Source organism: Leptosomus discolor, chromosome 3 (genome assembly GCF_034619465.1).
Source record: "Leptosomus discolor isolate bLepDis1 chromosome 3, bLepDis1.hap2, whole genome shotgun sequence".
Classification (NCBI taxonomy): domain Eukaryota; kingdom Metazoa; phylum Chordata; class Aves; order Leptosomiformes; family Leptosomidae; genus Leptosomus; species Leptosomus discolor.
In genome coordinates, this window is record NC_141393.1 from 62296348 (window position 1) to 62309061 (window position 12714).

The window sequence follows — 12714 nt, forward strand, 5'->3', positions numbered from 1 at the left end:
AAGTTCCGTAACATCTTGACGGAAGTACAACATTCTAAAACCAGTATTAGAAATACTACTGTAGTGGGATTTAAATACATCACATAAAAGGCATCTTAAAATAAATGCAACAAAAACACAGCTTCCCACTCAAACGAGGAAACGGGAGCTAAAAGCTTTCATTTACGCTGAAGCTCTTTGAATTAATTTTTGAAAGTGCATTCCTCCAGCCATGTCCCGTTACGGCAGCCGTGGCTGGCAAATAGTGCTTAAACTCCTTTGCTGTAAACAAATTGAAAGCAGACTTTCTTTCCCATTTTCTGACGTTTAAAGTAGCTTCTTCACATTACCGCACTCACAGATGGACAGAACGGCCTTTTCCAAATATAAGTGTCCTCTTTCTCTAAAAAAGGCACGGCGTAACACAGGGATTTTAAGCGAGCTAAAGCAAGACCACCCCAACATATAAGAACAGGCCTGTGCCCAGTTCCTCTAGAACTGAACAAGGGTCCCTTCCCAGGACCGACTTACGGCAACGCCACCCCGAGCTGTTCTCTCATTACCGCGGCTGCGATTGCACACAAGAACAGTGGCGCTCGCCTCCTGACCCTAGGCAAGAGCTGGCAGAGGGGGGCTGGTTCGCTCTTCCTCGCAGAACGTCTTCCTCGGTCTCCCAGATAAGCTGCATGCTCTGTTGGTGCTGCTGCTCAGGAACGCCTTGACAAAGAAGGATTCAGTCTGATCGTTAAGGTCACCCCGACATGTTTTACAAGTGACTGAGTTTGTTTATTTGTTTTAAAAAGCTACTGTACATAAACCGAACAATACGAATCCTCTGGGCAGAACAACAGGCTTTTTATATTCCAAAATAATGTTTTTTAGAAAGTATGAATCCCACAAGGCACTTTTTCAAAGAGAACGAGTACAATTTTTCTTTCCCCATGTTACCCCGAGTGCTGGCCAGCAAACGAAGCGGGGTGAGCAGGATCGTCGACGAGCGGGTGTGCGCCGCTGTTAGGCTCCACACCGGCTCAGGCACAGCGCAGCAGTTCGCCAGGGCTGCACGGCTCCGGGCGTGGGTCCCCAGCCTGAAGGGTGCGGTCGACTCGTAACTGAAAAAGGAATTTATTTCGTTAAATTGAAGAAGATGATAAGTACCGGTAAAAGAAGGCAGGACCTTACCAAATGTGCCTCTGTGGCTTCAGGCTGGCTGTGGAACTAAAGACAGACATTGGCTTTTAGGTTGCACTCAAACACCATCCAGATAAAATTCGATTTATGTAGCCAGTGACTCCTGCCGTCAGATTTATTATTTTTGTTTGACTGATATGAAGAGAAGGAATTAGCCAACACGGTGGCAGAACAATAAAAGTCAGTAGCCAGTTTCTCTTTTGAGTAGTCACTTCTCTAAACAAAGGAAGAGAAGTAAAAATAAAGATTTTGGGCAAGAAATCCCTCGCAGATGCAGGACTACATTTGCCTTTAAGGCCCCTGAATTTGATACCATATGGCACATAGTATATGGTGTACAGCTATATGATACATTGTATTTTATAGTATTTGCATCTAATTTTACCCAAGAGGCCATGAAACAGGAGACACTAGAGGCTATCATCTACAAAAAGTGAAGAAAATGTGGAAAAAATGTAGCCCTTTTACAAATAAACTTCAGTTGTGACAGGAGTGGATTAGCACTCGGTTTTCTAACACAACCTGAAAGTGACTTAGGGGAAAGATCAGACTAATGCACACTAACGCATACCCACCTCTTCCAGTCTGCTTTATTTTATGAATTCCCAAAGCTGCCATATTGCTCAAAGCTGTCTTTCTGGAGGAAAGAAGAAATAAACTATTTTTGGGAACTATTTTGGCCACTTTGTAGGACATTTTAGTAATGAAGAAGTTTTGAGTGGCATCCCCATTACCTAAAAATCATCTGATGTTCATTTTATTCCTGGACTTGTGCATTTCCAAATAAAAGAACTCATACGAAAACAGTATTTTTGGCTCTGTAAACCTTTGCCATTAATCTACAGGAAGAACATTTACTGTCTCTTACAACCTGTTTATCACTCTCTCCATCTGCTCAAAGTAGTTTTATAGTGTGCTTTGCAAACAGCAGTTCTTGTTATGCCCGAGTATATCACAGGCTGATATTTAAAAATAAAATCACAGACTTCTCACTTGTGCTATTCATCCCAACACTACACCCTCCTCAGCAGATGAACTCACTTTAGTGTCCATGCAGAATGAGTATTTATCAGGGCAAATCCATGTGTTGTGAGACTTGTGCCACCTTCAGCTCTCGAAAGAGAACAATGTACCATTGTTGGTAGAACACAACCTTTTCAGTTTTAAGCCACTGAAATCCAAATAAAGTCTCCTAATTTTGTCTTCCTTTAGTTCTTGCATCTTTTGCCCCTTTTCCCACTTGTCTCTCCAGAAAAAAAGGAGGAGGAAGGACTCTCTGAAGCAGATAATCATAGTATAAAATACATATAGGAGTGGGTCTCTTCAGTAATTTAATCTCTTGAATCTGTTCCAAGTGTCCCCTGATAGAAAAAACATTTTTTCTACCTTAAGGCAAGAAAATTCCCTCCAAGCCCTGTTTTAGGCACACAAAACATCATGTTCTGCAGCGCAGTTACGAATGGTAATAATGACAGAATGTAGAAACAAAAGCAATTCCTTCTTCTGTATTTGAGAATTTTTGGCACATTGGATAAATAATTATTTGGCATTAGAAGTCCACTCAGCAATACCACTTTCAGCTATTTATGCAGACACTAACATGTTACAGTCACCCCAATTCACAGTAAGAGTTAAAACTACTTGTTGGCAAAAGTAGCTTGCGCGCAAAGGGATCAGCGTTCCTTCACGCCGCCGTCCGTCGGATTTCCTCTGACAAGGTGATCGATCTCTCCTTCCACTCGTTGTTAGAGCACTTGGAGACAGCGCTGGCTGCTTGGCAGAACTTCCGCAGCAGGATCTTTCTGAGCAGCAGGTAAACCCACGGGTCCAGGATCTGGTTTAGTGAGGCCAAGCGCACAGCTGTCAGGAAGAATTTGCATTCTTTGTGCAGTTCTGAGCTTTGGGCTTCACTGGAGAATCTCTTGCAGTGTTCAAACAACGTGTGGCTGAAGATCATCTTCAACATCATTATCTAAGGAAAGTTAGGAGGAAAAAGTGATGTATGTTAAGAGAAGTTATCTGTATATCACTATATGCAAATATCCTCGAAGATAAACTCCTGTCTAGAAATCTTCTTCCTCCCTCGGCCAATCCAAACTGTGATCAGAGCAAATAAGCACTGAGAACAGCTCAGTTTGTGTGTGCGTGTAAAATGAGCGATACACATGATACCTTTCAGCTATCTGTCAGATTTATTTATAGATCATGCTAAAACAAGGCAGCACATGCTTCTTCCCTGCTTGAGACACCCCAGGAAGCTGTGTGCCAAATCCTGGAGGTTCAAGATGGCCTTGGCTAGAAAGGGAAATTACTGACCTTGCAAAATGCCTTAAAGGGGCTCATTTTATCATGATTGTATTATCAATTATCGTATTATCAGCAATCGTATAATCAACAATTACAGGGAACAACTGAATAACTCACAATGAGCAGAACACTTCAAAATTACGTTATGAACAGTAAAGGTAAAAAGAATTTCAAATACAAAAATGTCTCTTTTTTTTTAAAGCTAAGATATTTTATTCTATGACTTCTGGATTCTAGAATCTGATTTTAAGGTAAACTATTCTGCTTACGAACGGAGCCAAATTAAAAGAAAAGGGTTAATAAAGGTGGTTTGGGCTAGGAGTCAAGAAAACATTTTAAGTTAACAGAAAAAAAATAAACTTTTTCTGTTGTTCAAAGCCACAGACCGCATTTTGAGCTAACCTGCCCTGTATTTCCTCCCTCCCTGCTCAGTTCAGCCCCCGCAGAGAGCAGGGTGATGTATTTAGGAATCTGTTTACCACAGCATCTGAACTGGCACAACTGAGAGACACTATTTACACTGGATAATGTTTCGCACAAGTGGATGTTTCCGTATCTGATGTCTCCCATACCTCACAGCACAGACCAGCAAGCTCTGGCCTGAGAGCCAAAAGCTCCAGGCAAGTTGGGTTTGGGGGATTTAACGCCATCAGACACAGCAGCATATTGATTTGCAATACCAGTGATGCAGCATGGGGCTATTGGGGTCCTATCATGGGCATTGCACGCATGGCACAGGTCAGAACATAAGCACCGGTCAGCAACAGTCACTCGTTTATTCAGAAAAGCCAATGAAGAGGCAGCTTTGTTTAACACTTTCACCCCAAAATCTGCACTTTAAGGTAATTTTGTCACTTGTATTTCAAAGTGTCACCGAAGATAGGTGCTGTTGGTACGGTACAGGCAGCAGGGAGGATCCATTTTTCTTATGGGTTGCTAAAAAGCTTACAATCTTTAAAAGACTTGTAAACTGAAGACTGCACTGTAATGACTCAATCAACTAAAATAACAATACTTCTTACATCCTCATTTTCCAAATTAAGACATAAACTTACTTTACAGCTATCAGCGCCATGAGCCTTGAAACACGAGGACACCTTTAGCCTCATGTTACAGACTGGAGAGGTAAGGCACAGCCAAGGGCTGCTGCTGGCTGCACAGAAATTCTGGAACTGAGAGAGCAGCCATCCTGGGTCTGCCGTGCAGCGCTCCGGCCTCGGAAGCACGGGACTTGCTGTCAGGGTGCTGCTTATTCAGGTAAAACCAGTGAGAAGCTTTGTTTGGTTTTTTGGTTGGTTTTTAAAAGCTAGTGAGAGAGCTCACCAGAGCTGCTGTTGTGCTGCTCTCCTATACTAATACACAACCATGGGAGACACGAATCCCATTTTGAAAGATGTAAGACAGATACAATTTTCCGTGGTTTAGTCGGTATCCATTGTCTGAAGTTTTCTCCTGAGCTTTCCGTACTGACTACAGCTGCTTAAAAATACATTACTTTAGAGGCTTTTAGTTGCATCTCTACAGATAAGCTACATTAGATTTTGTATTGCAGTGTTTCTCCCAGGAGCCCATAAACACGGGGATCAAAACATCTCCTGTGCAGGCACTTGCTGTCCAATGACGTGCGTCTCAGCTGTATAATGGGGAAAATACCCGTGCTCTTACACCTGGCTGTGACGCACAACGGAGCTCTCGGGCACTTTAGAGCAAGGCAAGAGGCAGAGCTGACAGGAGGGCGGGACATGCTTCATAACCTATGTCAGGTAACCGCAAGCAGACTTCTTGCTGGGTACCAGGTCCTGCCATGGGCTGAAGTGTGGCAGTGTGAAGTGACCAGGGGTAGGGCCTGTGTGCTATCCTCTCTACTCTGAGGACAGGGCTATTGAACACCAACTTTTCCTGGACAGGTCCTTTTTTGGCTTGCAAATCTCTTCTGGGCATGACTTGAAGATCTTGACTGTCTGACTTTACTGTCAAGAAACCCTGCAGAACTGAGGTGCAGTAGGTCCACACATTTTGATGTGTCTACTGTGTTTGTCAAGGAGATGGATACCTACACATGATGGCTCCAACACACACCTAATCCACTGTCTTCGCAAAGGCCAGGGGTACCATACGATAAACAAATGGGTGGCCAGTCCTGAAAACACAGTGAACAGCTCAAGGGAGGAGACTCGTGGTCAGTTACTCACAGCCCTGCGGACTTCTTGACTTCTACCTTCCAAAAGAACCATGAAAATCCACACCAGCAGCAGCGCAAGCCGAGTGATCCCAGCCAAGGTTTTCCCACAGAAGGCTGCCTACAGAATGGAGCGTCACCCAGTAAGGTCACATCTGGACTCCTGCTGTCGCCACAAACTGGGACAGTCAGAGCAAGAGTGACCGGGAGCAGGGGCTACGGGGGAGGATTTTTCCATTCAAAGGGATATTCTGGGTGCCGGATCAATAACTATGTGTTGACCTTGGAAAGACTCAGATGAGTCCGGAAGGCAGGGCAGTTTAGACAGCCAAGTGGGAATGTTTTTGTTTCTTTAAATAGAGGCCGTTGAGGATTCCATCTACTACATTTCCTTTAAATGAAAATGGAAATAAGTAACCAGTGCTAGAGCTTTTCAAAAATATGGCTTGATACAGATCCCAACCACACAAAACAGCCAGTTGTGCACCAGACCCACACAACCACAAACCCACCCCTTCCTCTGTCACCTCCAGCTGTTCAGGACACTGTCACTGTCACAGCTCGGCCTATGCTGCCTGTGGCCCTGTGCTCACCAGAGCCCAGCACAACCCGGCTCCTGACAGGGACCGCAGCATCACCATGCTGTAACAAGCTGCAGGTTACGTAAATACCTGTGCCCGCGTTACAGCCAATGGAAACCACACCGCGTTTGTCATTCCTGGTATTCGGTTACTTTCACCCAGATCAGCTCTTCCAGCTCTTCCTTTGGGAACTCTGCAGTGACCCTTGTTTAGCAGATCTTGTTGTCTTGTTCTTTGGTTAGCGAATGCATGGAGCTACAAAAATATCAGGCTAATAAAATACATTTCCCAAGCAGAAAACTGCTGCTTATTTTTGGTTTTATTACATAATATTCATTTACTGGAATATCTGTTGGACCAATAATTGCTCTACCAGAAATTTTATTTGTTTGATATCCTTAGAGGTTGTTTATCATGGCCTGTACTGGTCTTCTAAATGAATTAAAAGAACAACTGCAAAAGGTAGAGGAACAACATCAGGTGGAATAAAGTCAATGGGACTACACAATTTATGCCAATAAAAAATTTGCCTCAAAATACATATAGTTGATAATTGTATCCATTCAATTAGAGCAGATAAAACTTGACTGTTATCACTGAATGTAATTTTATAATAACATCAAACCTCCACTGCTTTGAGTTTTCAAACTTAACAACCAAAGACAAGATGCGTTTTGTGAGGTGTCTTTACAGCGTTTTGAATAAAGTTGGCTTGTAGCACACCGGAACTTCTCAGAGCTGTTCCACAGGCTCCCCAGCTGGCAGCCACCACTGCACCATACTGCCACTAGCTTAACTTTACACCAGCAGCCTGTGTCACCTCAGGGACTCCCAGGCAGCTCACCATTATATTGCAAAGAGTTTAGAGTGAACTTCCATTGTAGTCACGGGGAAAACAACAACAACAACAAAAAGACAAAAACTTTCCCAAAGATATTTTTACAGCTTTACAAACTATTTTGGAAACTGCTGCTATCTGCAGTAAAAGATGGAGAAAAATCCAGCTGATATGCTTAATGGTGCACACTTTTCAGCCAAGCAAGAGCTGAGTAGCTGATCTGGAACATGGGCTAAGAATCTGATGGGAAATTCCTGGTCCCAGACTGCAAAATCTTTTCTTGAGATGGCTTCCAAAAACCCAAACATTCTATACATCGTGAAGACAGGGAGATTCATCCTTTCACACTGCTTCTCCTCTCCCATTAGCCCTAATCCGTTGCTTACATAGTTCTCTCACACATAGAGAAGCAAGCTGTAGAAGCACAGAGGATTCTTCTGATGAAATACACACAGTGGCTATGGTGAGCAAACCATGGAAAGCCACGATGAAGAGGACATGATTTTTCCCCGTAATGACTAATAATACCTATATTCATGTACCACCTTGTTTTAAAATCAGTTGTGACTGTCTCCTTAAATTTCTAGGACTCTCTTCCACTGCCCCTGCTGAAGCTGATGCAGAACGGAGGGCTTCAGCTCAAGCAGGCCAAACGCTGTTACAGACCCTACGTACGGACCCCTGAAGGAGAACTTCCTGCTGCCTAGCATGGACGTGGATTTCTTTTTTGAAGCAGAAACACTGCCTGTGGCAGGCAAAGCTAAGACAAGTCCAGCCAACCAGACTACAGAGTGGCATGTTGGGCACCTGTACCACCTTAACCTTGGTTCACCCCCTCGCTGTAGCTGATTATCCATCAGACTGACAGTAATCCAGAAAGGACCTCGGTTATATGCACCCGACGATCTATCTTCATTAGCAACCTTCTAGCAGCTCGGCATGCAGTGCTCTCTCACCGCAGGACACTCGCTGGTGGAGCAACCTCCAGCAAATCACCTCTCTGTTTCCGAGAAACACAGGATAGTGAAATCATTTGCAATCCTCCAGGAGAATTACTGGAGAAGGCTGAGGATTTTAGTAAGAACATGTTTACGGAGGATAATAATGTACGGAATCATGACAAGATCCCATCAAAGCCTAGCGGGATTCCAACAACCATGGTCTAATTTTTACCACTTGGTTGTGACCTTGTCTGGACAAATACAGTCCAACAAAATCCAGTCTTTCGGACAAACTGAAACGATCGGTACCCTGGGGCAGTTTTGAAACCGGTGGCTCTTTCACCCTCAGACGGAAGCGGAACATGAGTGGGAAGAGTTACTGATTCATAAAAAGGAGCTATGTATCTTCCTTGCAGCTCAGAGATAGCACTGTCTTTTTTTTTTCTAAGTGAAGGTGCTTTCCATAACTATGTTTTGCACAGCTAAAAATATCACAAAATAATACATTTTTAATAAAAATACCTGTAAAGTAGAATGTATTTAATTTCTGTCTGACAAGAGGATTAAGGAGGAAACGTATTTTAATAGGAAAAGCAGCAGAATACCTGAGCATCTTGGCTTTAAATAGCCTTGAAACAACTCTGTGAGTGGGTAATTTTGTAGCCTGGAGCTCTAAGAGAAGTATTATAAGAATTCCAGTTTGTGCTGCACCAGTGTTTCTGTGCACTCAAGGAATAGCTTCCTCTATTTTGCTTATTTCAATCTGCTGTCAGTTTAGTTCAATGGTTATGCTCCACAGTTGAGCACCAAAATAAACAGAAGATTAGCATGAACTGGAAAGCAGTTACGATAAAGCAGTATCTTATTTAAGTGGAGCGTTTTCGCAGGTTCTCCATGCTGAATTCAAGTAAGATCCTGAGCGCACAACAAAAGGAGATAATACCTGCATTATGGGTGCTCCTCCTCTCTCCTACCAAATCCAGCATAAATCAAGAAAAGGCAGGACGCTTCATTAAGCCATTTAGAGCACAGCCACTGTCGTCAGAAGCTTCACTTTTCTCTTAAATCATATTTGATTTTGTCATTTTCATCAACAGATCGAGTCTAAAAATACTGTCTGTGTAAAAGGGCATTGTTTACCTAATAGTAATAGTAGTCAGAGCCCGCCAGTTCTCAGTTATAAAACTCAGATTTCTTTTTTTTTTTTTTTTAAAAAAAAAAACCAAAGAAAAAACCCAAAAATCTCTGAAAATCCCTGGATTCCTGTTTCAACTAATTTTCTTACAACTGCTACATGATGCAGCTATAGGTTAAATGAGTTCTACAAGCTGGCTGTCACTGAAAGTGCACTTGCATTGCTCCATGGTCACTCTTCCAGAATTCTGGCCTCTTATTCCTAAATCATATTTTCAGTTGTGCAGAAAAAGTTGAAGTGGATGTATAAAAATGCTCCTGTAGTCATGACTCTAGATTCCGAGACTATGAAGACTGGAGAACACACTGACTAGACAGAGAAATTTTGCAGAACTCCACAGAACAAGCTGTATGGTTTCAAGTGTGCTGCCACACGGGGAAGTGAGCTGTTTACAGCTTCACCCTGGCTCACAGCTGTGTCCCCCTGCAGGGCAGCAGTCCTCCTACCATCATAAAAGGCATGCAAGGCATTGTCAACCAGTAGCTCTTCAACTGGCCCTGCCTTTGACATGGAGCACTAGGCTCCTCACCAGGGAGTCAGGTCACCTTCCATGGCCAAACCTCCAAGAAGCCCTGCTCTCTCTCACCAGCTCCCTGAGCGTTTTCTGGAGGTGTCGGAGTTGCTTACAACAGGCTCTCTGACCTGGGCTCTGCTCCATCAGCTCATCCCATTAACAGTTCCCACAGATCCAGTCAGTAGAGAGGGGGCAGCTGTATCGGTTTGACTTCTGTCTGTTAAAACTGCAAAAACACCATGGGGAGCAAACCACCAAGAGGAATCCCTGCATCCTCATCGATCTTTCTGAGTACTCAGGTTCTGAAGGAAGAGAAAAAGCGTTCCTCATCTCAGGGATTTTCTCTCCATGCGACAAGGCTCGTTAAACTCCCAGGTACAACAGCTCCATGGCCCTGGGGCTGGTTGAGGGAGCACCAGCGGTTCTACCGCCTCGGCTGCGGAGGGCAGGGCAGAACCTGCATCCCAAGGGAAAGGCTACAAAAGCAAGGGCTGAGGGGCGAACGTGCTTCCTTCATTTAACAAATGCTTTCCAATTTTTTCATCTGTTTCATTATGGACAAGCATGCAACAGTTAACTTCTGTGAAATAAAGAAATCCTAGCGTGTCCCCTTGGGACTTAACGGCACCAGTCAGCGAGACGGCAGGACATGCCACAGCGATGCCAGTGGCCAGCCAGGGTGCCTGGGGCTGCAGGGAAGCAGTGCCCGGAGACACAGACACAGCAGCAGGGCAGTCTCCTGGTTTAACTTACCATATCCAACGCTCCTCGGGGTTTGAGGAGCAGAACGTTGTTCTTTGCTCTCATGTTCTCACTAAATTTTTGTATTTTACTTTTGTCACAAGCTGTTAACGATCTCTAGAACGTTACCTTACAGCCTCTGGCCTATTTTGGGGTGGGGTTATTTTTGAGATTTGATGGAATTTTAACTAATTTATGAGTGTAACATCATTAAATTGATTTGTTTTCTATCTTTACCTCACCCCACTGGGCGGTCAGCCATTCCTTTTGTCACAGCCCCATTTACAAAAGCTCAAGTTCTCTGGACACAAAAGAAGGAAGAAAAATCCCTCTGCAGCCATAAAGTACCTTTCACGTAACTTCAAAACTACCACAGCTAGCTTCAGCCCTTTCCTGCATATGGATCCCAAGTACAAACTTTCCAAAAATCAAACTATCCTCTGACAGCAGAATAAGCCGTACCTTCCGGGGTAGTGGGCTCCCAAGTGTGCCCTTGTCCCACACGGCAGAAAGAGACGTGGATTCAGCCTCCTCCACTCCTAAATCATGAGGAGGGGTTTATCCCAGTTTGACAGGAAAGAAAGGGCATAAGTGAGGAATAACAAAATAGCAGAAAGAAATGCAAGGCTCCTTTAAAAAAAAAACAGAAACAAGTAGCCCAGAATGCTGCCACAAATAAGATACAGTGAGCTATCTGCTGAAAACCAGATGGTACTTGCAAAGTCACAACTTGTACCTTTTCTCATAAAGCACTGAAGCAAGTTTTGCCACAAGGTGGGAGCAAATTGTAAACGGCCATTTCCCACAGGCACAGGGCTCCATCACAGTAAGGTCTCGATACCAATTTCCTCACAAGCTGCCCTAAATGAGGAACAAGCAGGTTCTGGCTCCTCTTGTGCCACCACCTGCAGACCCCCATGTGCTACGGGGTGGGTGAGACATGCTAGGCAAGAGCACAGCCTGACCCCTGCCACCGGAGCCCGCTGCCAGTGTCAGCCGCTCCCCCTCCCTCCGAACCTGCCCAGTGCCTACAGCTCTGTGCCACGAGCAGCGCCGACTTCAGCCTCTTGCTCCCAGACCCACGGTATCCTCACCTTTCTCCTCTGTACAAGGCCCTTGTTTTCCTCAAGGTCACTTCTTTTGACTCCAGCTCCTTTGTCTTACTTTTCCAAATACGCTGCTCTTTGGCTATCCTCTTAGACCTCTCCCAGCTTCTCTCCGACCAGCTTTCCACACCTGCCATCCCCCAGGCTCTGTCCCTGTCCCCGCTTTCTTTCCTCAGAGGCCATTCACGGCCATCCTGTCCACGAGAAACCTGAACGGCTGGTGCCTCCCACCCTGCTCCCGGGGCCACCCTGCCTCCTGCCCTAAGGGAGGGAGGGCGGGAGGAGGCCTGGGCGGCAAGGCGACCTACCAGCAGCGGTGACCAGCAGGCCGAGAGGACACACATGATCCCCAAGAGCTGGATCAGCGTCTCCATGGCTATCCGCCCCCACTGCTTGCTGGAGCGTGACGCAGTCGCTTTGGTCCGACAACGAGACACCAAGGCCTCGATGGTGGCCAGGTTGCAGGCCACTGTCACCACGAGGGAGAGGAGCCCCAGGATGGCGAAGGTGGAGGCGAAGAAGAGGCTGCCGGTGAGCTGGCTGTCACCGGTGCTGATGAAGCACCAGGTGCCGGGCCATTGCAGTGTGTACTGGCCCAGGCCGGCAACGGGCAGGAGGGCGAAGGCAAACACGGCCAGCCAGATGCTGAGCAGCACCATCTTCGTCACCCGCGTCTTCATGTGACTGGCGTACCAGTGGGGAGCGCGGATGGCCAGCGTCCTCTCCACGGCCATGGCGCTGGCGATGAAGAGCGGGCAGAGGCCGAAGACGGTCATGCTGAAGCCGAAGAAGGCGCAGAGGTGGCCTGAGGGGTCGACAGCGTCCCAGGCGCGGTTGGACAGGTAGACGGAGATGACGATGGGGCTGGTCAGCAGCTGCCCCAGCAGGTCGGTGAGTGCCAGGGAGCCGATGCACAGCAGGAACGACCGCTTCCGCCGGCTCTCCTTGGCTCGGTAGCTGCGGGAGACCAGCAGCATGGCCAAGGCATTGCCCACGATGCCCGTGATCATCATCGTCAGCGGGAACGCCACCGACACGGCGCTGCAGCCCTCTGCCGCCCGCCCCGTCCCGTTGCCCCGCTGCCCCATGGCGCCGGGCTCGGTGCCGTTGGGGCCGTCCTGGCACTGCGGCCAGCGGCTCAT

General features: G+C 46.1%; 1 protein-coding gene across 1 annotated transcript; it reads right to left on the bottom strand.

Annotated features, from left to right (window-relative positions):
• Window positions 1-2854: 2854 nt before the first annotated feature.
• On the bottom strand, window positions 2855-12714 carry PTGER3 (prostaglandin E receptor 3). Its single transcript, XM_009950024.2, has 2 exons — window positions 11881-12714; window positions 2855-3142 (listed from the first exon to the last, which is right to left on the bottom strand). Exons 1-2 carry the CDS (start codon window positions 12712-12714, stop codon window positions 2855-2857), a joined length of 1122 nt encoding a protein of 373 aa, XP_009948326.2.

Coding starts and splice junctions, on each gene's coding strand:
- PTGER3 (XM_009950024.2), bottom strand. CDS start 12,714: ATGAGCCGCTGGCCGCAGTGCCAGGACGGCCCCAACGGCACCGAGCCC. Junction 3,143..11,880: donor CCTGCTGGTCACCGCTGCTG/GTAGGTCGCCTT, acceptor AACTTTCCTTAG/ATAATGATGTTGAAGATGAT.